This window comes from Oncorhynchus gorbuscha, linkage group LG18 (genome assembly GCF_021184085.1).
Source record: "Oncorhynchus gorbuscha isolate QuinsamMale2020 ecotype Even-year linkage group LG18, OgorEven_v1.0, whole genome shotgun sequence".
NCBI classification, from domain to species: Eukaryota; Metazoa; Chordata; class Actinopteri; order Salmoniformes; family Salmonidae; genus Oncorhynchus; species Oncorhynchus gorbuscha.
In genome coordinates, this window is record NC_060190.1 from 23943489 (window position 1) to 23970550 (window position 27062).

The following is a 27062-nucleotide window of genomic DNA, read 5'->3' on the forward strand; positions in this document are numbered from 1 at the left end:
AAATGTTGTCCTTTTGTTTTTATGTCAACATTTTGACCATAGCCACCATAGGTGACACACAGTGAGGTCCAAAATGATTTAAACAGTGACACATTTCCCAAGACATGCTAACCTCCCACTATTACCAATAATGGGATGTTAGCATTTTTTGGGAGGTACAGTATGATAGTTATGCCTCTAACTTTCTCACACATGATTATTCATGATTCATTCATGATTATCCATAGTCATGGTAGCATCCTTTTTTCTCCCCAATTTCAATCTTGTCTCATCGCTGCAACTCCCCAACGGCCTCGGGAGGCGAAGGTTGATTCATGCTTCCTCCGAAACATGACCCGCCAAATGGTGCTTCTTAACACCCGCCCGCTTAACCCGGAAGCCAGCCACACCAATGTGTCGGAGGAAACACCGTTCACCAGACGACCGAGGTCAGTCTGCAGGCGCTCGAGTTCAGCCTGCAGGCACCAGGCCCGCCACAGGGAGTCACTAGAGCGCAATGAGCCCCCAGCCAAACCCTCCCCTAGCCTGGACAACGCTGGGCCAATTGTGTGCCGCTCTGTGGGACTTCCAATCACGGACAGTTCTGATACAGTCCGGGATCGAACCTGGGCCTGTAGTGACGCCTCTAGCACTGCGATGCAGTGCCTTAGACCGCTGCATCACTCGGGAGGCCCCAAATATTACACTTTTGACTAATGTACATGTAAGTGAATTATTGGTTCCCTAAAATGGGTTCTATGAACAAGGAGTTCTGGAGTAAAGCCAAAACCACAACAAATGTGTCACAATACTTTTGGACCTCATTGTGTAACTAACTAATATAACTCACTATTTCTGACATAATCTAATGAGTCCATGTTTAGTATAGCTAGAGTACAAACATGGATATTGATCAATAGAAAATACCTGCTGTCACGGTGATAAATTCCCTGTGTCTAGCTTTTGATCTGCCAAATCAAGCTGTCAACTTTTGGTCCAAACAGGACACGGCTGTTTGCCTATCAATGTCCCCAGACCCTAATAGAGTGTGTGCAATGGTACAGGGGCTGTGCTAGTGATGATGATTAATTGTACCTGTAACATTCCATTGGTTCCATTATATCGGGCAAGCTAAATCAGGAGCATCTCATGTGTTTCAAAGTATATGTATTTGACCCAGGTCTATTTGGATTAATCTGACCAATACGGTGTCCATTTTAGGACAGACTCTGAGGATTGATTGTTGACGAACTGTGTGTTTCTGTTCTTTTCTTCTCTCTCAGGTGGCATCCCCTTTGTACTGACCGGAGAGCTGTTTGAGCAGTCGTACCGACCCGCAGCCTTCATGATCGCAGGGATCGTCAACTGGGTCGCCAACTTCGCAGTCGGACTTCTGTTCCCGTTCATGCAAGTGAGTGTGTGTGTGTGATTGGCTGTGTGTGCATATCTTCAAATGTGTGGCTATGCGCTTTTACCAGCACTATCAGAATGTGCACATGCTGTGTGTGTTCCAATGAAATAGTATAATGGTGTCAGAAAGAATAGCCTATTAGATTCTTATGTTGGAACATTTCCTGAAATTGCAGGGCACTGATTTATTTCATACACAGCTCCCACAGCCCCAGGCAGTGCAGCAACAATGTCTCTTCTATTCTGTTCTCCTTCTCCTTCCAGAAACTTTCACTGCAGTTCTTCTTTTACTCTTCTGTCTGCGCTCTCTCTCTCTCTCTCTCTCTCTCTCTCTCTCTCTCTCTCTCTCTCTCTCTCTCTCTCTCTCTCTTTGTTGATATGCTGGCGCAGAGTACATTCGATCAAATTAAATTAAATGTACAGTTGAAGTCGGAAGTTTACATACACCTTAGCCAAGTACATTTAAACTCAGTTTTTCACAATTCCTGACATTTAATCCAAGTAAAAAATTCCCTGTCTTAGGTCAGTTAGGATCACCACTTCATTTTAAGAATGTAAAATGTCAGAATAATACTAGAGAGGATGATTTCTTTCAGGTTTATTTCTTTCATCACATTCCCAGTGGGTAAGAAGTTTACATACACTCAATTCGTATTTGGTAGCATTGCCTTTAAATTGTTTAACTTGGGTCAAACATTTTGGGTAGCCTTCCACAAGCTTCCCACAATAAATTGGGTAAATTTTAGCCCATTCCTCCTGACAGAGCTGGTGTAACTGAGTCAGGTTTTTAGGCCTCCTTGCTCACACACGCTTTTTCAGTTCTGCCCACAAATGGGATTGAGGTCAGGGCTTTGTGATGGCCACTCCAATACCTTGACTTGACTTTGTTGTCCTTGTTGTCCATATTCCATTTTGACACAACTTTGGAAGTATGCTTGGGGTCATTGTCCATTTGGAAGGTCATTGTCCATTTGGAATTTGCGACCAAGCTTTAACTTCCTGGCTGATGTCTTTAGATGTTGCTTCAATATATCAACATATTTGTTCTTCCTCATGATGATGCAGCACAGTACCACCACAACATGATGCTGCCATCCCCGTGCTTCACAGTTGAGATGGTGTTCTTCGGCTTGTAAACATCCCCCTTTTTCCTCCAAACATAACTATGGTCATTTTGGCAATACAGTTCTATTTTTGTTTCATCAGACCAGAGGACGTTTCTCCAAAATGTATGATCTTTGTCCCCATGTGCAGTTGCTAACCATAGTCTGGCTTTTTTATGGCGGTTTTGGAGCAATGGCTTCTTCCTTGCTGAGCGGCCTTTCAGGTTATGTCGATATAGGACTCGTTTTACTGTGGATATAAATACTTTTGTACCTGTTTCCTCCAGCCTCTTCACAAGGTCCTTTGCTGTTGTTCTGGGATTGATTTACACTTTTCATACCAAAGTATGTTCATCTCTAGGAGACAGACCTTGTCTCCTTCCTGAGCAATGTAACAGCTGCGTGGTCTCATTGTGTTTATACTTGCATACTATTGTTTGTACAGATTAACGTGGTACCTTCAGGCGTTTGGAAATTGCTCCCAAGGATGAACCAGACTTGTGGAGGTCTACAGTTTTTTTCTGAGGTCTTTCTTTAGATTTTCCCATGATGTCAAGCAAAGAGGCACTTCGTTTGAAGGTAGGCCTTGAAATACATCCAAATGTACACCTCCAATTGATTCAAATGATGTCAATTAGCCTATCAGAAGCTTCTAAAGCCATGACTTAATTTTCATGAATTTTCCAAGCTGTTTAAAGGCACAGTCAACTTAGTGTATGTAAACTTCTGACCCACTGGAATTATGATACAGTGAATCATAAGTGAAATAATCTTTCTGTAAACAATTGTATTAAAATGACTTGTGTCATGCACAAAGTAGATGTCCTGACCGACCTGCCAAAACTATAGTTTGTTAACAAGAAATTTGTGGGGTGGTTGAAAAAGGACTTGTAACGACTCAAACCTAAGTGTATGTAAACTTCCGACTTCAACTGTACCTGTAAATTTGTGGGAAATTCACTCTGATTTACTCTTTAGTCATATCCTGTTTACATAATTGCTTATGCCATTGCCTACACCTAGCAACCTGTTTTTTTTCATGTACAAATTAATTTGAATTATTTTTATTTTTTTGTGATCGGAAAGCCAGACAAAATTAAATGGGCCTATTTATATAACGAATATGAATTCAAAGGGAAGACATTATTAAATATTAAAGTATTAGACCTCTCACTAAAGGCTTCAGTCACATTGAGGATTAGCTGATAACTATGAAACAAACATTCTGGATGATATTTAGAATCTGGAACTATTTATTGATCAGCATTTTGATATGCTCGAAAAAGAAACGGATACATCGAAGCGAATGATCTTTCCTCGAGTTCTGCGAGCGAAACTGAAGGGAAGCCGCCATCTAAAATTGCAAATTTAACATTGGGAGGGGAACGTTTTTATAACTATTTTATAACTATGTCTCCAGAAGATAGAGCATACAAGCAGTTAAAAAAACTGGATCTATTGCCTAACTGCATGTTGTGATTTTATTAATTATTATTTTTTACCCCTTTTTCTCCCCAATTTCGTGGTATCCAATTGTTTTAGTAGCTACTATCTTGTCTCACCGCTACAACTCCCGTACGGGCTGGGGAGAGACGAAGGTTGAAAGTCATGCGTCCTCCGATACACAACCCAACCAAGCCGCACTGCTTCTTAACAGAGTGCGCATCCAACCCGGAAGCCAGCCGCACCAATGTGTCGGAGGAAACACTGTGCAACCTTGGTTAGCACACACTGCCCCCGGCCCGCCACAGGAGTTGCTGGTGCGCGATGAGACAAGGACATCCCTACCGGCCAAGCCCTCCCTAACCCGGACGACGCTAGGCCAATTGTGCTTCGCCCCACGGACCTCCCGGTTGCGACCGGTTACGACAGAGCATGGGCGTGAACCCAGAATCTCTGTTGGCACAGCTGGCGCTGCAGTACAGCGCCCTGTTGTGTGTTGTGATGTTGTGATCTTTTAACCATTCCTGAACCTGTGACCTGAAACAAGCTACATATGGGCAATACCAGAACAAATGATCTTTTGATTCTTATTGATTCTTTCTCTTTGCAGCAAAATCTACAGAGATTGTTATATGCCCCATATATATAGCATTTTGTTGGTGGCAAGAATTTTATATAATCTTTGAAATGGAAAAACTGTGTTTAATCAGGTTTTCTTGTACCAGCTGATGAACCATATGCCATGGAATTTGTACATCGAAAATCTCTTCCTGTTTATTTTGCAACCTTTATGGCACAGCTGTCAACATTTTTGTCCTCAAGTGAAAATGGTATATTTTCTATTTTTGACAGTTCCTGGGCAGGTTATTAAAAACAATTACAATATAGACAATAGCAACATAAGACAAGCAAGACATAGCATACAGACAGAGAAACATAGGACAAGCAAGACGTAGCATACAGACAGAGCAACATAGAACAAAAAGCAGCGAGACAAAATTCATAAAAGCAAGTGTTTCCACACCTCACAAGTTACAGACAACAGACATGGAAAGCGGCAACACACAGCTAGGGACCATGTTCACAAATCTGATTGACCTTTAGCCATGTCTTCAAGCATTTTGTGAACGTGTGATATGTGGTGCAGTTATGTGTGTCTGATGGCAGTGTATTCCAGTCATGTGAAGCTCTCACAGAGAAAACAAATTTACTAAAGGTGATTTTCCTTAAGGGAACTATAGTCACCTCTCATGGCAGACCTTGTGGATCTGCTGCCATATGTTTGGGTTTTCTGTTTAACAAAAATACGGAGTGGAGGGGGAGCCAGGCCATTTAGGATCTTGAATACAAGACATGCATCGGTGTATTGCACAAGATTTTCCCAACTCAGGAGCTCATGCTTTCTGAGGATGTAACAGTGATGATGGCTATTGGGCTTCCTATCAAGCACTTTGAGAGCCTGTTTGTAGACAGACTGAATAGGTCTTAATGTTGTACAGCAAGCTTGGGCCCAACTAGTCAAGCAGTATGTTAAGTGGGGGAGTATCATAGATTTTAAGTACAGTTTTGCTACATCTGTAGTCAAACAATTTTGTGTAAATCGGAAATTAGCTAGGTTGAATTTGGTAATTTGAATGACCTTTTTCACATGCTTTTTAAAGGAGACGTTGGAATCAAGTATGATGCCACGGTACTTAAAATCAGATACCACCTTGAGCTTCTCCCCTGACACATAGACATCTGGCTCAGTAGCATCTGTTACCTTCTTTGTGAAGAACATGCAAACAGTTTTTTTCACATTGAGATGCAAACACGAGTCACTGAGCCACTTTGTAACCTGGACCATTACAGTAGTGAGTTCTTGTGCAGCTTGTTTGCTCTTTCCATGCACATATATCACTGCATCATCTGTATACATTTGAATGTCAGACCCAGTACAGACAGAAGGCAGATCATTAATGTACAGGCTGAACAAGAGGGGCCCCAGTATTGACCCTTGGCGCATGCCCACATCATAGCTAAGAGTGGTCAACAGCTCATTGCTCACTCTGACACACTGAGTTCTGCCTTCAAGGTATGATTTCATCCATCTCAAGGCATCAGGGGAAAAGTTGAACTTTGACAATTTTGTGATGAGAATCTCATGGTTAACAGTATCAAAAGCCTTCCTTAGGTCCAGAAACACAGCCCCAACAACACCCCCTTTGTCCATCTTGGACTTCACATTTTCCAGAAGAAAGCAGTTGGCCGTTTCTGTGGAGTGTTTCGCTCTGAAGCCAAACTGCATGGAGTGTAATGTGAAGGGGCAGTTGAAGGGGCAGAATCAGTTGTTCTGCTACACGCTTTTCAACAACCTTTGACACCACAGGTAGTATACTAATGGCCCTTTTGTGACTCACGTCAGCAGGTTCGCCTGATTGAAAGATGGCCGTTATTATGGCCAACTTCCATACCCTTGGAAACACCCCAAGACCAATAGATGTGTTGGTGACCTTAGTAATGGGGCCAATGAGTGACTCTTTGTAGTTTTTAAGAAAGGTAGAGTCCTGCCCAAACACATCATTGGCTTTAGAGTTCTTTAGTAAACTAAGCACCTTGTTCACCTATGACTCAGAAACCTCCCTTATGATGAAGACAGGATGAGCATCATTTACTAGCACTGAGCCCAAGAAACCAGTGGAGGGGTTCTGTGTCAGTACCCTGACAGAGTCAATAAAGTAGGTATTGAAGGCTATTGCTATTTCGACTGCATCCTGTGTTAGATTGTTATTCTCCATTATTTCTAGTCTTTTTGTAGTGTTACTATGGTCTTTCCCTGTTAACTTTTTTAGATTCTCCCAGATCAGTTTAGAATTTCCCTTTGCTTCACCAATTATGTTAATAAAAAAGTTTGCCTTGGCCGGTCTGATTTCTTTCATCACCTTATTTCTCAACATGGTAAACCTACGTCTGTCATGCTCTAATTTGGATCGTAGGGCTATTTGAATATATGGCAGACAAACAAGTTCCATATCTTCTCTCTTTTCCACTTGCAGATTTATTTTAAATTAATCAGTATATTTTTAACCATAACTTTTGTTGTAATATTTGTTCTATCTTTTCTGGGGGATAAAAATGAAATTGTAGCCAGCTTTGCATTATTGCTTGTTTAAGAAAGGGTGATACTTAAACAAAATTTCATAGTCGGAAATGAGAAGGCAATTTTTGAACAAAGGATTTGCCTTTCTTAATAATCTACTGGAGAACCATTTGGGGTTTAAGTATAATTTATGTATGAGTGAAGCTTTTAGTGAGAGGTTTAAAGCTGTATTATTTAAGAATGTTAGCCCCGCAAACTCATATTCATTATATAAATAGGCACATTTAATTTTGTCTGGCTTAACATTCCAAATAAAATAAAATATATTTTGCTCCATATGAATTTAAAAAACGAGTCATCTGGAGTAGGTAGTGCCATCCGTATGTAAGTAAACTATGGTAGGTCCAAATAGTTAATCAATGTGATATTTCCATAAATAGACAAGTATTTACCTCTCCATGGTTGCAGAATCTTATCTATTTTTGCTACATTTCTATTGAAATGAAGACGTGAATACCAAGTATGTACACTTCACCATCCGCCCATTTTTTTGGGTAAATTACAAGGTAGTGTAAACACTGTATTTATAAAAATAAAATCAAAAAGCATCCAATTCGTAATGGTACACGTATGGTACATTTGTCATAATTAGGTTTTAATCCAGAGAGGCTACAAATGGGATCAAGATCTTAATTGAGACTGTGCAAGGTTCCTGCTTAAGAAAAAAACTAGGATCATCGGCATACATTGACACTTTAGTCCTGGATTTCTAACCCCTTGATGTTCTTGTTGGATCTAATTTGACAAGCTAGCATTTCAATGGTCATAATAAATTGATATGGGGTGGCAGGGTAGCCTAGTGGTTAGAGCGTTGGACTAGTAACCGGAAGGTTGCAAGTTCAAACCCCCGAGCTGACAAGGTACTGTCGTTCTGCCCCTGAACAGGCAGTTAACCCACTGTTCCTTGGCCGTCATTAAAAATAAGAATTTGTTCTTAACTGACTTGTCTAGTTAAAAATAAAGGTCAAATAAAAAAAATAAAAAATATGGAGATGATGGACAGGCTTGTTTTACTCCTCTCTGCTATGAAGACCAGGCCTGGTATATTTGATTTTCAATTGTTTCAAGTAATTGTCGTATAATATCTCCAATATATCATCAATGTAAAAAAGGAATATGTGTCTGATCAGGATGAACTATATCTGGTAAAACCTTTTTTATTCTATGTGCTATGCATTTCGCCAGGATTTTTCTAACAAGTGTTAGAGGCCTCCAGTTTTTAATTGGACTGGATCTTTATACTTACCATCTGGGTCTTGTTTTAGTAGTAATGAAATCAGACCTTCTTGTTGAGTATCTGAAAGTCTACCATTTGTATGAGAGTAAATTAAACATCCTAATAATGGATATTTGAGTACATCAATAAAGGTCTGATATACAGTTGAAGTCGGAAGTTTACATACACTTAGGTTGGAGTGATTAAAACTAGTTTTTCAACCACTCCACATATTTCTTGTCAACAAACTATAGTTTTGGCATGTCGGTTAGGACATCTACTTTGTGCATGACACAAGTAATTTTTCCAACAATTGTTTACAGACAGATTATTTCACTTATAATTCACTGTATCATAATTCCAGTGGGTCAGAAGTTTACATATACTAAGTTGACAGTGCCATTAAACAGCTTGGAAAATTCCAGAAAATGATCTATTGGCTTTAGAATCTTCTGATAGGCTAGTTGACATCATTTGAGTCAATTGGAGGTCTACCTGTGGATGTATTTCAAGGCCTACCTTCAAACTCAGTGACATCATGGGAAAATCAAAAGAAATCAGCCAAGACCGCAGAAAATAATTTGTAGACCTCCACAAGTCTGGTTCATCTTCGGAGCAATTTCCAAACGCCTGAAGGTACCACGTTCATCTGTACAAACAATAGTATGCAAGTATAAACACCATGGGACCACGCAGCCGTCAAACTGCTCAGGAAGGAGACGCGTTCTGTCTCCTAGAGATAAGCGTACTTTGGTGTGAAAAGTGCAAATCAATCCCAGAACAACAGCAAAGGACATTGTGAAGATGCTGGAGGAAAGGGGTACAAAAGTATCTATATCCACAGTAAAACGAGTTCTATATCGACATAATCTGAAATGCCGCTCAGCAAGGAAGAAGCTACTGCTCCAAATCCGCCATAAAAAAGCCAGACTACTGTTTGCAGCTGCACATGGGGACAAAGATCGTACTTTTTGGAGAAATGTCCTCTGGTCTGATGATACAAAAACAGAACTGTTTGGCCATAATGACCATAGTTATGTTTGGAGGAAAAGGGGGGAGGCTTGCAAGCTGAAGAACACCATCCCAACCGTGAAGCACAGGGATGGCAGCATCATGTGTGGGGGTGCTTTGCTGCAGGAGGGCCTGGTGCACTTCACAAAATAGATTGCATCATGAGGCAGGACAATTATCTGGATATATTGAAGCAACACTTCAATACATCAGTCAGGCAGTTAAAGCTTGGTCGCGAATGGTCTTCCATTTGGCCTTCCTTTTCCTATCGCTTCCTCAAGGTGTCAACAGTCATCAGACATAGTTTCAGGCTTTTATATTGAAGAATGAGCATGAACGACCACATTGCGTAAGTGGATAGGTGGGGGCTCTCAGAGTGAATTGTGCGCAAAAGAGAAAGGCGGCCATTATTACTGCCGGTCCTAGTGAAAAGCCAACTGTCCCGGTTGATATATTATCGAATAGATATTTGAAAAACACCCTGAGGATTGATTATAAAAAACGTCTGACATGTTTCTGTGGACATTATGGATATAAATTGGAATTCTTGTCTGCGTTGTCGTGACCGCTATATCCGGTGGATTCCTGGGCATAACGCACCAAACTAACAGAGGTATTTGGATATAAAAAATATCTTTATAGAAAAAAAGAAACATTTGTTGTCTAACTGGGAGTCTCGTGAGTGAAAACATCCGAAGATCATCAAAGGTAAATGATTCATTTGATTACTTTTCTGATTTTCGTGACCAAGTAACCTGATGCTAAGTGTACTTATTGTTTTGTCGAGCGATCGATAAACTTACACAAACGCTTGTATTGCTTTCGCTGTATTGACCAAAACATCAATACTTCTTTTCCACCATAATTTGCAAATAAATTCATTAACAATCCTACAATGTGATTTTCTGGATTTTCTCTTTTTGTCTGTCATAGTTGAAGTGTACCTATGATGAAAATTACAGGCCTCTCTCATCTTTTTAAGTGGGAGAACTTGCACAATTGGTGGCTGACTAAATACTTTTTTGCCCCACTGTATTATATTATTTCTCTTTTAGCCATGTAAAAATGTATATTTTTTATGATCTGCTAAGCCATTACAATTATAACTGGCTATACTTATTTTACCAATTTACCTTAATGATACCCAGGTTTCAATTATACTTACCACGACCAATGTTTGTAAACATAACATTAAAAAGCACCATGATGATTAAGTGTCCATAGCTGTGCCATAATAATTTGCACTGTTAAGCATACTGTAGCAGCAACTTTGTAATCCTCTAATTGTTGTAATATTCCACCCACTAAAACCTCCCCCCATATCTAGGTCTGTTGTCACTAAGACCATCAGACCATCTCCCTGACTCATGACACACCTTTGCGTCCTAAGGCAAACCCTTGGCCGCAAATTGGTGTTGACCGGAGGGAAATATGGGCAGTCCCATGATAACATAAATATCTAACCAAAGGACATGGAAAGAACAGTCATAAAAAAATAAACAGTAACAATAATAGATCATATTAATAGAAATAATAACAGCAATCTTTTAAATGCATGCTCATATTTAGAACGTCCAGGCAAGGCTATAAGCATGTCAGCCCAGCCTGCTCAGTTCATTGGATTCAATTGTTTGAAGAAAAACAAAAATGAAAAAATGAAGAGAAAACAAGCTAAATATATCGGAGGACATCCTTTCTTTTAATGTCCATTACATGCAAGACATATTTAATGTAGTCCTCATTATATCCTGTTGTATTCTGACAAAAAAAAAGAAAGAAGGAAAAAGGAACATAGATTCTAATGGCCGCTAATGACTGCAAGTAAAAATGTGTCTTGGGCATCACACTGCGCATAAAGGAATACCCAAGATTAACTTACAATCGACTCTGACACAGCCATGGCACGATAGCCAAGAATACATGCAGCAGTGACAAAACAGAGCGAGTAAACCTGTAAAACCAACTCTCTACACCCGTACACCTTTTCTTTTCTATTCCAGGGTCGTTGCTCTATCACCTCGGCTGTTTTACACCTAGGCCTATGTCATTAGGATCAAGAATATAAAAGGCAGCATGAATAGCTTATATAGAAATATATAATATACCTCTCTCCCTCTTAGAGAAGTACTTCCATAAGCCAGTTAGTGTGTTAGTTATACCGTTAACTTTAATCAGTTTATCCCGGTGTTAACCAGACCGCCACACACTAATAGAGACATCAACCCTGTTGACAATAATCCATTTGTGTCTGAACAATAATCATCCTTTACCATTTTTATATTGAGATTTATTTTGTAAATGTAAAGGAGTAATAACCCCAATTATTTTAGGATTGTATAGGCCTATTCCAATAGAGAACCTAGGCAGGTTTTTAATTATATCATCCTTTATCCTAGCCCTATAATAAATATATTCATATTTATTACGTTTTATCTTAAAAGCTAATTGTTCCAATTCACAACGGCCAACAATTGCCGCACTATATAACAGCTTTTAAGTGATAATATAACGACCTCTACAATTAGGCCATATCATATCAAACAAAAAAAAATGAATGTACAATCTTCAAATTAAATAAGTAAATAAGAAAAAAGGTCAAATTTACCCATCTTTGCCTTCCCCTAAATCAAAACCTGATATTACGTCCATATAGTCCAGTTGCATATTGCCTAAATAGAAAAAGGATAAGTTGATCATACCCATTCTGCATTACCATTTACATTTAAGTCATTTAGCAGATGCTCTTATCCAGAGCGACTTACAAATTGGTGCATTCACCTTATGACATCCAGTGGAACAGTCACTTTACAATAGTGCATCTAAATCTTAAAGGGGGGGGGTGAGAGGGAATACTTATCCTATCCTAGGTATACCTTAAAGAGGTGGGGTTTCAGGTGTCTCCGGAAGGTGGTGATTGACTCCGCTGTCCTGGCGTCGTGAGGGAGTTTGTTCCACCATTGGGGGGCCAGAGCAGCGAACAGTTTTGACTGGGCTGAGCGGGAGCTGTACTTCCTCAGTGGTAGGGAGGCGAGCAGGCCAGAGGTGTATGAACGCAGTGCCCTTGTTTGGGTGTAGGGCCTGATCAGAGCCTGGAGGTACTGAGGTGCCGTTCCCCTCACAGCTCCGTAGGCAAGCACCATGGTCTTGTAGCGGATGCGAGCTTCAACTGGAAGCCAGTGGAGAGAACGGAGGAGCGGGGTGACGTGAGAGAACTTGGGAAGGTTGAACACCAGACGGGCTGCGGCGTTCTGGATGAGTTGAAGGGGTTTAATGGCACAGGCAGGGAGCCCAGCCAACAGCGAGTTGCAGTAATCCAGACGGGAGATGACAAGTGCCTGGATTAGGACCTGCGCCGCTTCCTGTGTGAGGCAGGGTCGTACTCTGCGGATGTTGTAGAGCATGAACCTACAGGAACGGGCCACCGCCTTGATGTTGGTTGAGAACGACAGGGTGTTGTCCAGGATCACACCAAGGTTCTTAGCGCTCTGGGAGGAGGACACAATGGAGTTGTCAACCGTGATGGCGAGATCATGGAACGGGCAGTCCTTCCCCGGGAGGAAGAGCAGCTCCGTCTTGCCGAGGTTCAGCTTGAGGTGGTGATCCGTCATCCACACTGATATGTCTGCCAGACATGCAGAGATGCGATTCGCCACCTGGTCATCAGAAGGGGAAAGGAGAAGATTAGTTGTGTGTCGTCTGCATAGCAATGATAGGAGAGACCATGTGAGGTTATGACAGAGCCAAGTGACTTGGTGTATAGCGAGAATAGGAGAGGGCCTAGAACAGAGCCCTGGGGGACACCAGTGGTGAGAGCGCGTGGTGAGGAGACAGATTCTCGCCACGCCACCTGGTAGGAGCGACCTGTCAGGTAGGACGCAATCCAAGCGTGGGCCGCGCCGGAGATGCCCAACTCGGGGAGGGTGGAGAGGAGGATCTGATGGTTCACAGTATCGAAGGCAGCCGATAGATCTAGAAGGATGAGAGCAGAGGAGAGAGAGTTAGCTTTAGCAGTGCGGAGCGCCTCCGTGATACAGAGGAGAGCAGTCTCAGTTGAATGACTAGTCTTGAAACCTGACTGATTTGGATCAAGAAGGTCATTCAGAGAGAGATAGCGTAAGTCCAACCTTATTTTAAGTCCACATAGTCCACAGTTCCATACTGCATGAACATTTTTTTAAATAAAAGTTTACAAAATGATTTTGTAAAAAACAAATTCATCCATATTTGTACTGTGTAATATGGTACAAATATGTATCAGGGACTACATCAACAGGAAGTAGCTATCACCCACAGCCATGTGGTATTCTTCGAGTCCTTGAACATTTGGTTGTTTAAATATCATTTATCGACCACCAGACGAACATTCTGCTTGGGGCCTTTTGAAAGTGGGCTACAGGGCACGTCATCTCCACTAGTTCATGGGGAAATAGTTCATTAATAGACAAGGCAATTTTTATTTTATAGTGGGTTAGCATAGCTACAAGCGGATGGGTCCTTCCCTCTGCTCTGCCACCGAAAATGTGAGCCCTTTGAAAATCAATTGTTTCCACCTGTTCGTCCGTCATCTTGGGATTACGTTTCATAAACACCTTGACTTTTTCCTTCGTTGACTGATAGTTCTTGTTTTCATCCTCCCTTATTCCCATTATAACAATATTATTTTTCATACTTCTGCACTTTAGATCAAGTCATTCGGCTTTCATTGTTTTATTATCATACCGTAGCCTCTCTGTAGTGTCTTCTTTTCCGCTCGTATTTCTTCCATCATTTTATTACTGTAATCGATTCTTGTTTTTAAGGCCTCGACTTCCCCCAGTAGCCCAGGCAATAGATCCAGTATTTTAAACTGCTTGCTCTATCTTCTGGAGACATAGTTATGAAAATGTCCCCCTCCCAATGTTAAATTTGGCATTTTAGATGGCAGCTTCCCTTCAGTTTCGCTCACAGAACTCGAGGAAAGGTCTTCTTATTCTCTTCGATGTATCCGTTTCTTTTTCGAGCATATCAAAATGCTGATCAATAAATAGTTCCAGATTCTCTAAATCATCCAGAATGTTTGTTTCGTAGTTATCAGCTAATCCTCAATTTGGGACAAGCTGTTACTGAAGCCTTTGGTGAGAGGTCTAATACTTTAATATTGAATCACTCCTGCCCTCTGAATTCATATTCTTTATATAAATAGGTCCGTTTGATTTTGTCTGGCTTTCCGATCACCCCCCCCCCCCCTCCAAAAAAAAACATGTTTTGTTCACATGATAAATAAATAAAATGGTCGCTAGGTGTAGGCACGGGCATAAGCAATTATGTAAACAGGATATGACTAAAGAGTAAATCAGAGTGACTTTTCCACAAATATCAGGTACAGTTGAAGTCGGAAGTTTACATACACTTTAGGTTGGAATCATTAAAACTAATTTTTCAACCACTCCACAAATTTCCTGTTAACAAACTATAGTTTTCACAGTCGTTTTTCCAACAATTGTTTACAGACAGATTGTTTACAGACTGGTGATAATTTCTCAAAGTTGGGTTTTATTCGGAATGGCATAAAAGGGCTGTCCCAGGATGTCTGACCCTAACTGGGCTCAGGGGCAGTCCTCTGATTTAGTTCAAATCCAATTCCCTTTTTGAGTTTTCCTTCATTAAACAGTCCAAAATCACATTGTAAAATTGTGTAAACAGTATCATACTCACTCATTCATCTTATACAACAATTAGATGTAAACCTTATATCTGGGGCTATTATATAAACAGCGTTATGGTAATGTTGCCACACCGTCTCCCATGAGCTCCCCAAGTTGTGACAAACGGACCAGTTCGTAGCTGGATTCTTCACCGATCTTTTACACTTTCTCCGGAACATGAAATATGTTCGTACCTGAAGTTCTGTGAGGTGGAAGGATTTCCTTTGTCTCCATGAAAAACGACTCTCCATAACTGTGTGTCCATGAGGTCTTCTCAGGAATTTATGACCTCTGACCACAGCAGCCTAGTTGAAGGAGGCAAGGGGAGGCAGGGAGAAGGGGATGGGCTTGCTATACCCAAAGAGGCCAACGTCATGACACAGGGCAGTGTCATGGGGTATTGGGATATTTTTTTAGACCATCACGGGGGCTATTCGATGCTAATGCAGTACGCCACAGGATGTTTTTGTGCTGGTCGAGGGCAGTCAGGACTGGAGTGAACCAAGGGCTAAATCTGAGAAGTGTTATTTTGGGGTCCGAATGGAAAACCTAGTTCAGTCTGCTTTCCACCAGACACTGGGAGCTGAATTCACCCTTCAATAGTACAGTAACCTAAAACACAAGGCCAAATATACATGGGAGTTGCCAATCAAGATCACAGTGAATGTTTCTGAGTAGCTTAGTTACAGTTTTGACTTAAATCGGCTTGAAAATCTAGACTTGAAAAGACTTGAAAATGTCTGTCTAGCAACTTGACAGTGCCTGTTGAATTTTACAAAGAATAATTTGCAAATATTGTACAATCCAGGTGTGCAAAGCTCTTAGAGACGTACTCCACACAGAAATACTCACAGCTATAGTCGCTACCCAGGGTGATTCTAACATGAATTGAGTCAGTTGTGTGAATACTTATGTAAATGACATATTTCTGTATTTAATTGTCAATACATTTGCAAAAAAGGGGGGGTGAGAGAAAAAAATCTATTTTAAACCTCTCTAGGGTATGTGGCCAACATTCGGTGAAATTACAGAGCGCCAAATTTTGTTCGATAAAGTCCCTCTTTATATCCAAAAACCTCAGTTTTGTTGGCACGTTTTGTTCAGTAATCCAATGGCTCCAAGGCGGGTCACAAAAGGCAGACGAAAAATCAAAATCAAAATCAAATTTTATTTGTCACATACACATGGTTAGCAGATGTTAATGCGAGTGTAGCGAAATGCTTGTAATAGTATCAGTAAAGTTCGTAGAAACATGTCAAGCAATGTTTATAATCAATCCTCAGGTTGTTTTTAGTCATAATAATCAATAATATTTCAACCGGACAATAGCCATAGGAAGTGTCCTAAGTCAGTGGATACTGTATAGGCAGTCAATGGAAAACTACAAACATAAAATAAATCCCACTTCCTGGATGGATTTTTCTCAGGTTTTCACCTGCCATATCAGTTCTGTTATACTCACATACATTATTTTAACAGGATGGGGAACTTTGATGTGGGTGGGATCCCCATCATGAGGGGCTGCAGTGGCTCATGGGTCTGCGTATCTCAGCTGCCAGCTGGGCTGCCAATTGCCCATCCCTGCTGTAACACCACAAAATGTGGAATAAGTCAAGGGGTATGAATACTTTCTGAAGGCAGCGTCGATCTCTTTAAAGGACATCTCTAACCTTTATTCATTTTCCCTTTTTTAGCCTCCAATTCCGTCTTGCCAAGCCTGTACTACACAGTGCTAAATTATTCTCTCATCCCATGTCCCCTTTCTATGGGCAGTGGGTTATCAATAAGCAACTTGTTCATTCAAACATAGTTGTCTCCAGTCTTATGGGAAGTGTGTGTGTGTGTGTGTGTGTGTGTGTGTGTGTGTGTGTGTGTGTGTGTGTGTGTGTGTGTGTGTGTGTGCGTGCGTGCGTGCGTGCGTGCGTGCGTGCGTGCGTGCGTGCGTGCGTGCGTGCGTGCGTGCGTGCGTGCGTGCGTGCGCGCACTGGCAAATCCAAGCTGTTTAATTCTCGAACAATAAATGACGTATTTATTTATGACTCATTATCAGATCCAGACATGTCCTCTGTGCAAGACTCCATCTTAAATATTGAGCCACGACCTTTCGTTATTAGTCATTCAGTTACAGGGGGAGAATCCAGTGAGGGACGACTCACAGTATGAGTGATGAGTGATTCAGCAAACACTGAGATGCTGGCCACCCCCCAAACAGTTGTGTTGCTTCGAGTAGTGTAGAATCAATTACTATAATGTTGAAAATGTATAAGATTGTATGATTCTATTGCATTACGTGCTAGAGGTTGTAATCTTATTTAACTTTGTTTAAATTATGTGTGTCTTGTTCTGTCTGAGCATGTGTGAATGCTTGTCTCTCTGTGTGAGTGCAAACAGGGGATCCGAAGGATTTCACTTTGTTATTGTGTGTGTGAATGCATCTGCACGTGGGTGTGTGTGTGTGTCCGAGTGTGGTTGTATATTTCAGTGTGTGTGTGTCTTGGATTTACACTAATCTCATTGCAAAACAGCAGGGAGAAGTAAAAGGTGCTGTCCCATTCACTGGCACCTGCGAGTTTTAATCATGGAAGATATTGAACAAAATAATTTGGATGGGCCTTGGAAGGTTGACTCAGAGAGCCAAATGTAAAGTTTTGAACAAAAACTCCCCCTCGAAGATTAAGCACAAAGAGCTGCCACCGGCGACACATTCAACATACCGATGATGTGAAGTGACCTTCCGTCAAACGTGCACCCTGCTCTCGCCGCAGCCCTGCAAGGTCTCTGAAATCCACTGTTGCAGTCTACACCATTGTCGCTCTGCATAATGGAGGTGAAAGCTAACTCCGAGCTAAAGTCCAGCGTTTCCATTATCTGCTAATTGTTGGCTTTTAGCCAATAAAAAAACAAAAGCAGAAAAATTCTAACATTGTCAGCCATATAAATCCATATATCCATATATCCAAATAAATATCCATAAATGTCCACCATCAGCCGTCATTTGTGCGAATCAGGAGAATGACCCGGGTAGACTCAGCCTAACGAGGTAACCTAATTTGGTAGATGTCAAGGGCTCCACAGTGTGCACTAATTACTGTACACTTTTCTCTCCCCAGACACCTTTGACACAGTGTTACTTCAGTGGAAACCAGAGGCAGAGCAGGGAAGGCAAACTGGGAGAGAGAGAGATGATGAGTAGGTGAAAGACAGGGAATAAGGACCTCTGTGTAGAGATTTAATGTAGAGTACAGTGAGATATAGGGGCTACAACACTGCTAGATGATAGAGAGCTACTGTAGAGGGATGAGGAGAGTGGAGGAGACAGAGAGGGAAGAAATGAAAGTGGTATAGACATGCAGTTAGAGAGGGGGGGTATAGAGAGGGAAGAATAGATAAAGAGGGAAGAGAGAGAAGGAAATGACACAAGACACTGGGTGCGGTGGGGGAGGGGAAATGACAGAGGTTTATTTTGAGCAGAAACGCATGCAGGGACCTAAAAATAAAGCTGTGACGGCTGGGTACGTTAGTCAGTACTCGGGGTAGGGGTGGGCTGACATGCTCTCACGCTGACTCACTGGGCACTCGCTGGCACCTGGACCCAGCAACCCGCTGTCTGTCAATATAACACCAGTCACATCAACACCCTATGATGCAGACAACTACATTGATAGAAGCCACAATCTATCTGCAATATTAAAGCTGATCTACCCCCTAAATAAATAAATGAAACACACCATGTCCCCGTGTGATGGGTCACCTTTGACGGGGTCAGTCGGCCCTTCTCCCCCTCCTTTCTGATATTTGTCTAGCTACTCGTCATCCAAACACAGAGGCTCTGGGAAGATAACACAATATCCAGAACTCAGAGCTCGCTCACTCACACACAATCTGTCAAATGCGGAAAGCGTAATCTAACTAATGTATTCATCATTCTGCTCAAGTCTTTTTTATTTTTTTATTTATCTGTTATTTTACCAGGTAAGTTGACTGAGAACACATTCTCATTTGCAGTAACGACCTGGGGAATAGTTACAGGGAAAAGGAGGGGGAGTAATGAGCCAATTGTAAACTGGGGATTATTAGGTGACTGTGAAGGTTTGAGGGCCAGATTGGGACTTTAGCCAGGACACCGGGGTTAACACCACTACTCTTACGATAAGTGCCATGGGATCTTTAATGACCTCAGAGAGTCAGGACACCCGTTTAACGTCCCATCCGAAAGACGGCACCCTACACAGGGCAGTGTTGAGATATTTTATTTTAGACCAGAGGAAAGAGTGCCTCCTACTGGCCCTCCAACACCACTTCCAGCAGCATCTGGTCTCCCATCCAGGAACTGACCAGGACCAACCCTGCTTAGCTTCAGAAGCAAGCCAGCAGTGGTATCCAGGGTTGTATACCACTGGGAAGGTGGCATCCACCTTTGGGAAGGTGATGAAGATGACAGAAATTGCAGAACTGAAACCTGAACAGGGGCTCAGTCAATTCACTGGTCAAACCAAAACCGTGATGCTTTGGTGGTCTGATTCCTAACTACAATTTTTGTCATACGTTCTGCTCCAGGCTTGGGAAGATGACAACAATTCTGAAAGTCTGAAACCTGGACAGAACTGTAGTGTCGCTGAGAAATGTCAGCTGGGCTGTCAGGAGAATACTGTCTTGCCATGGAGATGTCCGGCTGCTTTACTATTGTGATGAGGTGACTCATTGGCCTGCTGTCACAACACAGGGAGAGCTGTGGAGCAGAATATCCATTCAAGTTAAACACATTTAAAGGAGGCAAAAGTGATGTAATGTGCCATGCAAAAAGAAACATTTAGGCCTAGATTCAATCAGATCAAGCGTCAACCAGCGATAGCAGACAGCCGCGTAGCGGATGTGTTGGAGGGTGAACTGCGTTGGAGCTGTCAAACCGGTGAGCAGCTGCTCTTGCAATCATTGTCACAAAGCCATACCTGCCCCACTCATTTTAGAAGTTCAGATTGAGAAAGTTTAGGCTAAATAATTACGCTCAAATTGAAAAATCATTACACTAAATAATGAGTATTTTTATCATCCTAATCGAGGTGTAGGTTACGTTTCACATTCCAGTGTTCAAACTTGTAAACAAAGCTGAATGGGATTTATCTTAATGTGACTCTGTGCAGCCAATGGCAATGTCCGCTTTAGGTATAATGCCAGGAGCCGCAGCTCTAACAGCACTAATGCAGTTCCACCTCCGATACCGCCAAAACAACTGCTATGTGGATCTGATTGAATAGAGCCCTTAATTCCTCATTTATTTAAATCAGAGTGTTTCCCCGACTATGTCAGAGATGGCTTGCCCGGTTGGCTGTCGACCATTTTCTTTGGTGGAAACGGCGGAACATTGTTCTTATATTCTCTTGCGTGTCTGTCCCAACCGCACACAACTCCTGCCCTGCTGCATAATTACCTCTTTTGTATGTTTTTATTTTTTGATGCAAGTGAAACAGATGTACACTGAACAAAAATATAAACGCCATATGTGAAGTATTGGTTTCATGAGCTGAAATAAAAGATCCCAGAAATGTTCCATACGCACAAAAGGCTTATTTCTCTCATTTTGTGAAGAAATTTGTTTACATCCCTGTAAGTGAGCTTTTCTCCTTTGACAAGATAATCCATCCACCTGACAGGTGTAGCATATCATGAACCTGATTAAACAACATGATCATTACACAGGTGTGCTGGGGACAATAAAAGGCCACTCTAAAATGTACAGTTTTGTCACACAACACTATGTCACAGATTTGAGGGAGTGTGCAATTGGCATGCTGACTGCAGGAATGTCCACCAAAGCTGTTGCTAGATAATTGAATGTTAATTTATGTACCGTAAGCTGCCTCCAAATTCGTTTTAGAGAATTTGGCAGTACATCCAACCGGCCTCCCAACCGCAGACCACGTGTATGGCGTTGTGTGGGCGAGCTGGTTTGCTGATGTCAACGTTGTAAACAGAGTGCCGCATGGTGGTAGTTGGGTTATGGTATGGGCAGGTATAAGCTACAGACAACAAACACAATTGCATTTTATCGATGGGAATTTGAATGCACAGAGATACCGTGATGAGATCACGAGGCCCATTGTTGTGCCATTTATCAGCAAGGATCTCTACAAAATTCCTGGAAGCTGAAAATGTCCCAGTTCTTCCATGGCCTGCAAACTGACCAGACATGTCACCCATTGAGCATGTTTGGGATGCTCTGGGTCGACATATACGACAGCGTGTAACAGTTCCTGCCAATATCCAGCAACTTTGCACTGCCATTGAAAAGGAGTTGGACAACATTCCACAGGCCACAATCAACAGCCTGATCAACTCTATGCAAACAAGACAATTATCATCCAAAGACGTTTAATGCAGGGAAACTTAAATCCATTTTACAAAATTTCTACCAGCATATTAAATGTGCGACCAGAGGAAAATAAACTCTAGACCACCTTTACTCTACACACGGAGACGCGTACAACGCTCTCCCTCGCCCTCCATTTGGCAAATCTGACTATAACTCTATCCTCCTGATTACTGCTTACAAGCAAACACTAAAGCAGGAAGTACCATTGACTCGCTCAATAAGGAAGTGGTCAAATGACGCAGATGCTAAGCTACAGGACTGTTTTGCTAGCACAGACTGGAATATGTTCCAGGATTCTTCCGATGGCATTGAGGAGTTCACCACATCAGTCACGGGCTTCACCAATAAGTGCATCGACGACGACGTCCCAACAGTGGCCATACGTACATACTCCAATCAGAAGCAATGGATTATAGGCAACATCCGTACTAAGCTAAATGGTAGAGCTGCCACTTTCAAGGAACAAGACTCTAAACCGGAAGCTTATAAGAAATCCTGCTATTGTAACATCGTTCGTCTGTTGAATGAAGAGAGTCAGACCGAAATGCAGCGTGTAGGTTATTCATGACTTTAATGAAGGAATTGCGGTACATGAAATAACTGAAATACGAAAACAACAAACGGAAGGTGAAACCTATTACAGCCTATCTGGTGAACACTACACAGAGACAGGAACAAACACCCACAAATTACAACGCGAAAGTCAGGCTGTCTAAATACGGTTCTCAATCAGAGACAACGACAAGCACCTGGCTCTGATTGAGAATCGCCCCAGGCAGCCAAGCCTAACTAGACACACCCCTAATCATACACAATCCCAATTACTACAAACCCCAATACGAAACACAACATATAAACCCATGTCACACCCTGGCTTACCCAAACATATACCAAAAACACAAAATACAATGACCAAGGCGTGACAGAACCCCCCCCCCCTAAGGTGCGGACTCCCGGACGCACCTCAAGAGCATAGGGAGGGTCCGGGTGGGCGTCTGTCCATGGTGGCGGTTCTGGCTCGGGACGTGGACCCCACTCCATTAATGTCCTATTTCCTCCCCTTCGCGTCCTGGGATAATCCACGTCCTCACCCAGATCCCCACATAACTGAGGAGCAGCTCGTGACAGAGGGGCAGCTCGGGACAGAGGGGCAGCTCGGGACAGAGGGGCAGCTCGGGACAGAGGGGCTTCTCAGGACAGAGGGGCATCTCAGGACAGAGGGGCATCTCAGGACAGAGGGGCAGCTCGGGACAGAGGGGCAGCCCGGGACAGAGGGGCAGCTCGGGACCGAAGCAGCCTGGTACTGAGAGGAAGCCCAGTACTGAGAGGAAGCCCAGTACTGAGAGGAAGCTCAGGCAGGTAGTAGGCTCCGGTAAATCCTGGCTGGCTGGTGGAACTGGATGATTCAGGTTGTCTGGCCGATCTGGCGGATCTTGGCAGACTGGCACTTCTGGCGGATCCTGGCAGACTGGCACTTTTGGCGGATCCTGGCAGACTGGCGACGCTGGGCCGACTGACGGCGCTGGGCAGACTGGCGGCGCTGGGCAGACTGGCGGCGCTGGGCAGACTGGGAGCACTGGGCAGACTGGGAGCACTGGGCAGACTGGGAGCACTGGGCAGACTGGGAGCACTGGCCGCGCTGGGCAGACTGGGAGCACTGGCCGCACTGGGCAGACTGGGAGCACTGGCCGCGCTGGGCAGACTGGGAGCACTGGCCGCGCTGGGCCGACTGGGAGCACTGGCCGCGCTGGGCAGACTGGAGACTCCAGCAGCGCAGGAGAGGAGAAAAGCGCTGGCTGCGCTGAACAGGCGAGGCGCACTGGAGGCCTGGTGCGTGGTGCTGGAACTGGTGGTACTGGCACGAGGACACGCACAGGAAGCCTGGTGCGGGGAGCTGCTACCGGAGGACTGGTGTGTAGAGGCGGCTCTGGATAGACCGGACCGTGCAGGCGCACTGGAGCTCTTGAGCACCGAGCCTGCCCAAGCTTACCTGGCTCGATGCCCACTCTAGCCCGGCCAATAGGAAGGGCTGGTATGTGCCGCAGCTGGCTCTGCACCCGCACTGGAAACACCGTGCGCTCCATAGCATAACACGGTGCCTGCCCGGTCTCCCTAGCCCAACAGTGAGCACAGGGAGTATGCGCAGGTCTCCTACCTGGCATAACTAGCCTCCCCCCAATAATTTTTTTGGGCTGTTTTTCCGGTTTCCAACCGCGTCGCCGTGCTGCCTCCTCATACCTGCGCCTCTCCGCTTTAGCTGCTTCTATTTCCTCCTTGGGACGGCGATATTCTCCCGGCTGCGCCCAGGGTCCTTTACCGTCTAATTCCTCCTCCCATGTCCAAATCTCCAAGTGGTGCAGCCTCTCCCACTGCAACTGCTCTTCACGATTAACAGGGAGAGTAGGCTCAGGTCTGACTCCTGACTCAGCCACTCTCTCTCTGCGCTTTCCCCCGTTACTTTCGGTTTTCGCTCTGCATCGCCGTGCTTTCCTTTTCGACTCCATATGTCTGTAGCCCTCTTCACATTGCTGTAGGGGCTCCTGCACTCGCTCTGGGTCGGCCGCCCACCTGTCGATTTCTTCCCACGTAGTATACTCCATGCTTCTGCTGTCCATAACGTCCTCCTTTAGATCCTGCCAGTTCACACGCTGCTCGGTCTGTGAGTGGTGTCACACCCTGGCTTACCCAAACATATACCAAAAACACAAAATACAATGACCAAGGCGTGACAGCTATGCCGTAAGACAAACCAAAGCGTCAACACAGGACTATAAGATTTAATCGTACTACACCAGCTCCGACGCTCGTCGGATTTGTCAGGGCTTGCAAACATTTTTGGACTACAAAGGGAAGCACAGTCGTGAGCTGCCTAGTGACACGAGCCTACCAGACGAGCTAAATCATTTCTATACTCGCTCCGAGGCCAGCAACACTGAAGCCTCTCCCTCAATGTGATGAAGACAAATAAGATGATTGAGGATTACAGAAGAAGGAGGACCAAGCACACCACAATTCTCATCGACAGGGCTGTAGTCGAACAGATTGAAAGTTTCAAGTTCCTTGGTGTCCACATCACCAACAAATTATCATGGTCAAAACACACCAAGACAGTTGTGAAGAGGGCATGACAATGCATGTTCCCTCTCAGTAGACTGAACAAATTTGGCATGGGTCCTCAGATTCTCAGCACCATCGAGAGTATGGTGGTTGCATCACCGCCTGGTATGGCAACTGCTCAGCCTCCGACCGGAGGCACTACAGGGGGTAGTGCGAACGGCCCAGTACATCCCTGGGGCCAAGCTTCCTGCCATTCAGGACCTCTATACCAGGCGGTGTCAGAGGAAGGCCCAAAAGACTCCAGCCACCATAGTCATAGACTGTTTTTTCTTAAAATTGCATTGTTGGTTAAAGGCTTGAAAGTAAGCATTTCACTGTAAGATGTACTACACCTGTTGTATTTGGCACATGTGACGAAAACATGGATTTAATTTGACTTGAGGTGTAAATGGTGATCACGCCAGATACTGACTGTTTTTTTATCCACGCCCCTCCCTTTTTTCTAATGTATCTGTGACCAACAGATACGTATCTGTATTCCCAATCATGTGAAATCTATAGATTAGGGCTTAATTAATGTATTTCAATTGACTGATTTCATTAATTGAACTGTAACTCAGTAAAATATTTTCAATTCTTGCGTGTTGCGTTTATATTTTTGGTCAGTATAATTTGTCCAATGACAGCAAACGCTACTGACTTCAGTTAACTTGCGCTCAAGCAGATCCCTACAGTATGTCTGGACATCACAGCATCGTTGTGTTGAATACTGAGTGTGGTTGGCTCATTTTTCCTGGAAACAATGGCATAGCCATTGACATTCATGGGTAATGAGATGTGTATCTTTTGTGTAATTTCCATAATGATCCGAGATTCTATTCTACCTTTTCGTTTGCTTCCATTGGGAAACATTTCATTTCCGTAGGGAGAGAATTTCCCAAACTTTCTATGACAAAAATTGTCTTAGACGGATCGTCTTGACTTGCACTGGCAAAAACATTGAGCCGGGTGGTAATGCTGCAATGCTGCTGTAACACCTGACTTGCTTCCTGTGTGGGAACTTTATTTCCACAGGTCTCTCCCTTTGCAACTGTGTCTGGGTGTATTATAGCTGGGGTGCAGCTTACTGACTTTATATTGCTACAGATGTAGGATCTTAATTTGACACAGTAATCCTGCAGCAACAGGACTTCAACATTTAGTCCATAATGTTGCTTCATCTGTGTTTAGGCTATTAGCTGTGCAAAATTAGGCTACATAAAAAGTGCAATACTGTTAATATAACTGTTTGTTAGTGTGGGTTGTCAGTGAATTTATGTACAGTGTAAATCATGAAGCTCATCTGCATTTCCTCCGGTGCAGGAAAAGTCTCCGCAACAAATGAGTGATCAAATTAAGATCTGTATTACTTCCGGCTCTCCAAAAGCTCATTACAGAGGAAAGTGAAGGGATTGTTTCAGTTTTGATTCTCACCTAAAAAAGGCCACGCACCCCTTTTCTCTCACTCTTTAGCCACTAATCCCCTCAAAGATGGGTCATTCGGTGTAAATAGAGGAGGGAGGATCGCGGTAATCCTGTGGTAGCGTCGAAAGACAATGCCAAAACAATACATTGCCAGGTTAAGGTGTGAAGACACCACACTGCACTATCGACCTGAGAAATGCATATACTGGGGTGTTGTGATGATGTATTGAATGGTTTATGGGGTATCTGGAAGAAATCATTCATGTGATCTTTAGTCAAACTATCATTGGTGGGCGCTTTTCGGCCTTGGAGACATCCGGATGTGGTGGCTGACTCACAAGACAAAAGTGTGATTGTTACTCACTGCTTTTCCTGCCCATTTGTATTGGATATTATTATTTTCTGTGTGTGTGTGTGTTCTTGGGGACCTTCAATGCTGCAGAAATGTGTTGGTACCCTTCCCCAGATCTGTGCCTCGACACAATCCTGTCTCGGAGCTTTACGAACAATTTTTTTGACCTCATGGCTTGGTTTTTGCTCGGACATGCACTGTCAACTGGGGGACGTTATATAGACAGGTGTGTGCCTTTCCAAATCATGTCCAATCAATTGAATTTACCACAGATGGACTCAAGTTGTAGAAACATTTCAAGGATGATCAATGGAAACAGGATGAACCTGAGCTCAATTTTGAGTCTCACTGAAAAGGGTCTGAATACTTATGTAAATAAAGTATTCCTGTTTTTGTTTTTTTATAAATTTGCAAAAATGTCTGAACCAGTTTTTACTTTGTCATTATGGGTTATTGTGTGTAGATTCATGAGGAAAACTTATTTAAACCATTTTATAATAAGGCTGAAAAAGTATAGGCGTCTGAATACTTTCTGAAGGCACTGTATGTCGTGGTCCATGCGGCTGATAGAGATGGAGCATGTCACAAAGTAATATATGTTACAAGTTTGTAATACATCAGTTATTTTAATATTAATCCAACAGTGAGCCACTTATTGCAGAGCAAAAATGCATTTAGGCCTACCTTCACTATGAAGTACATTTGTCTATCCTTAAGGAAAATAGTTTTAGGTGCATTATGTCCATCTTACTAGCAAACTTGGTGACACAAGCAAATAATGAGAGCGCCAATCTTTGTAGACACACCCAAATAAGCATTGGCATTGTGTGCTTT

At 43.0% G+C, this 27062-nt stretch overlaps 1 protein-coding gene across 1 annotated transcript in view; it reads left to right on the forward strand.

Annotated features, from left to right (window-relative positions):
• slc2a9l2 (solute carrier family 2 member 9, like 2) overlaps positions 1–27062 on the forward strand; it is a 253543-nt gene that overhangs the window by 207303 nt on the left and 19178 nt on the right. Inside the window, exon 12 of the mRNA XM_046310980.1 lies at positions 1263–1390. Coding sequence (XP_046166936.1) covers positions 1263–1390 — 128 coding nt within the window. The remainder of the gene's footprint in view (positions 1–1262; positions 1391–27062) is intronic.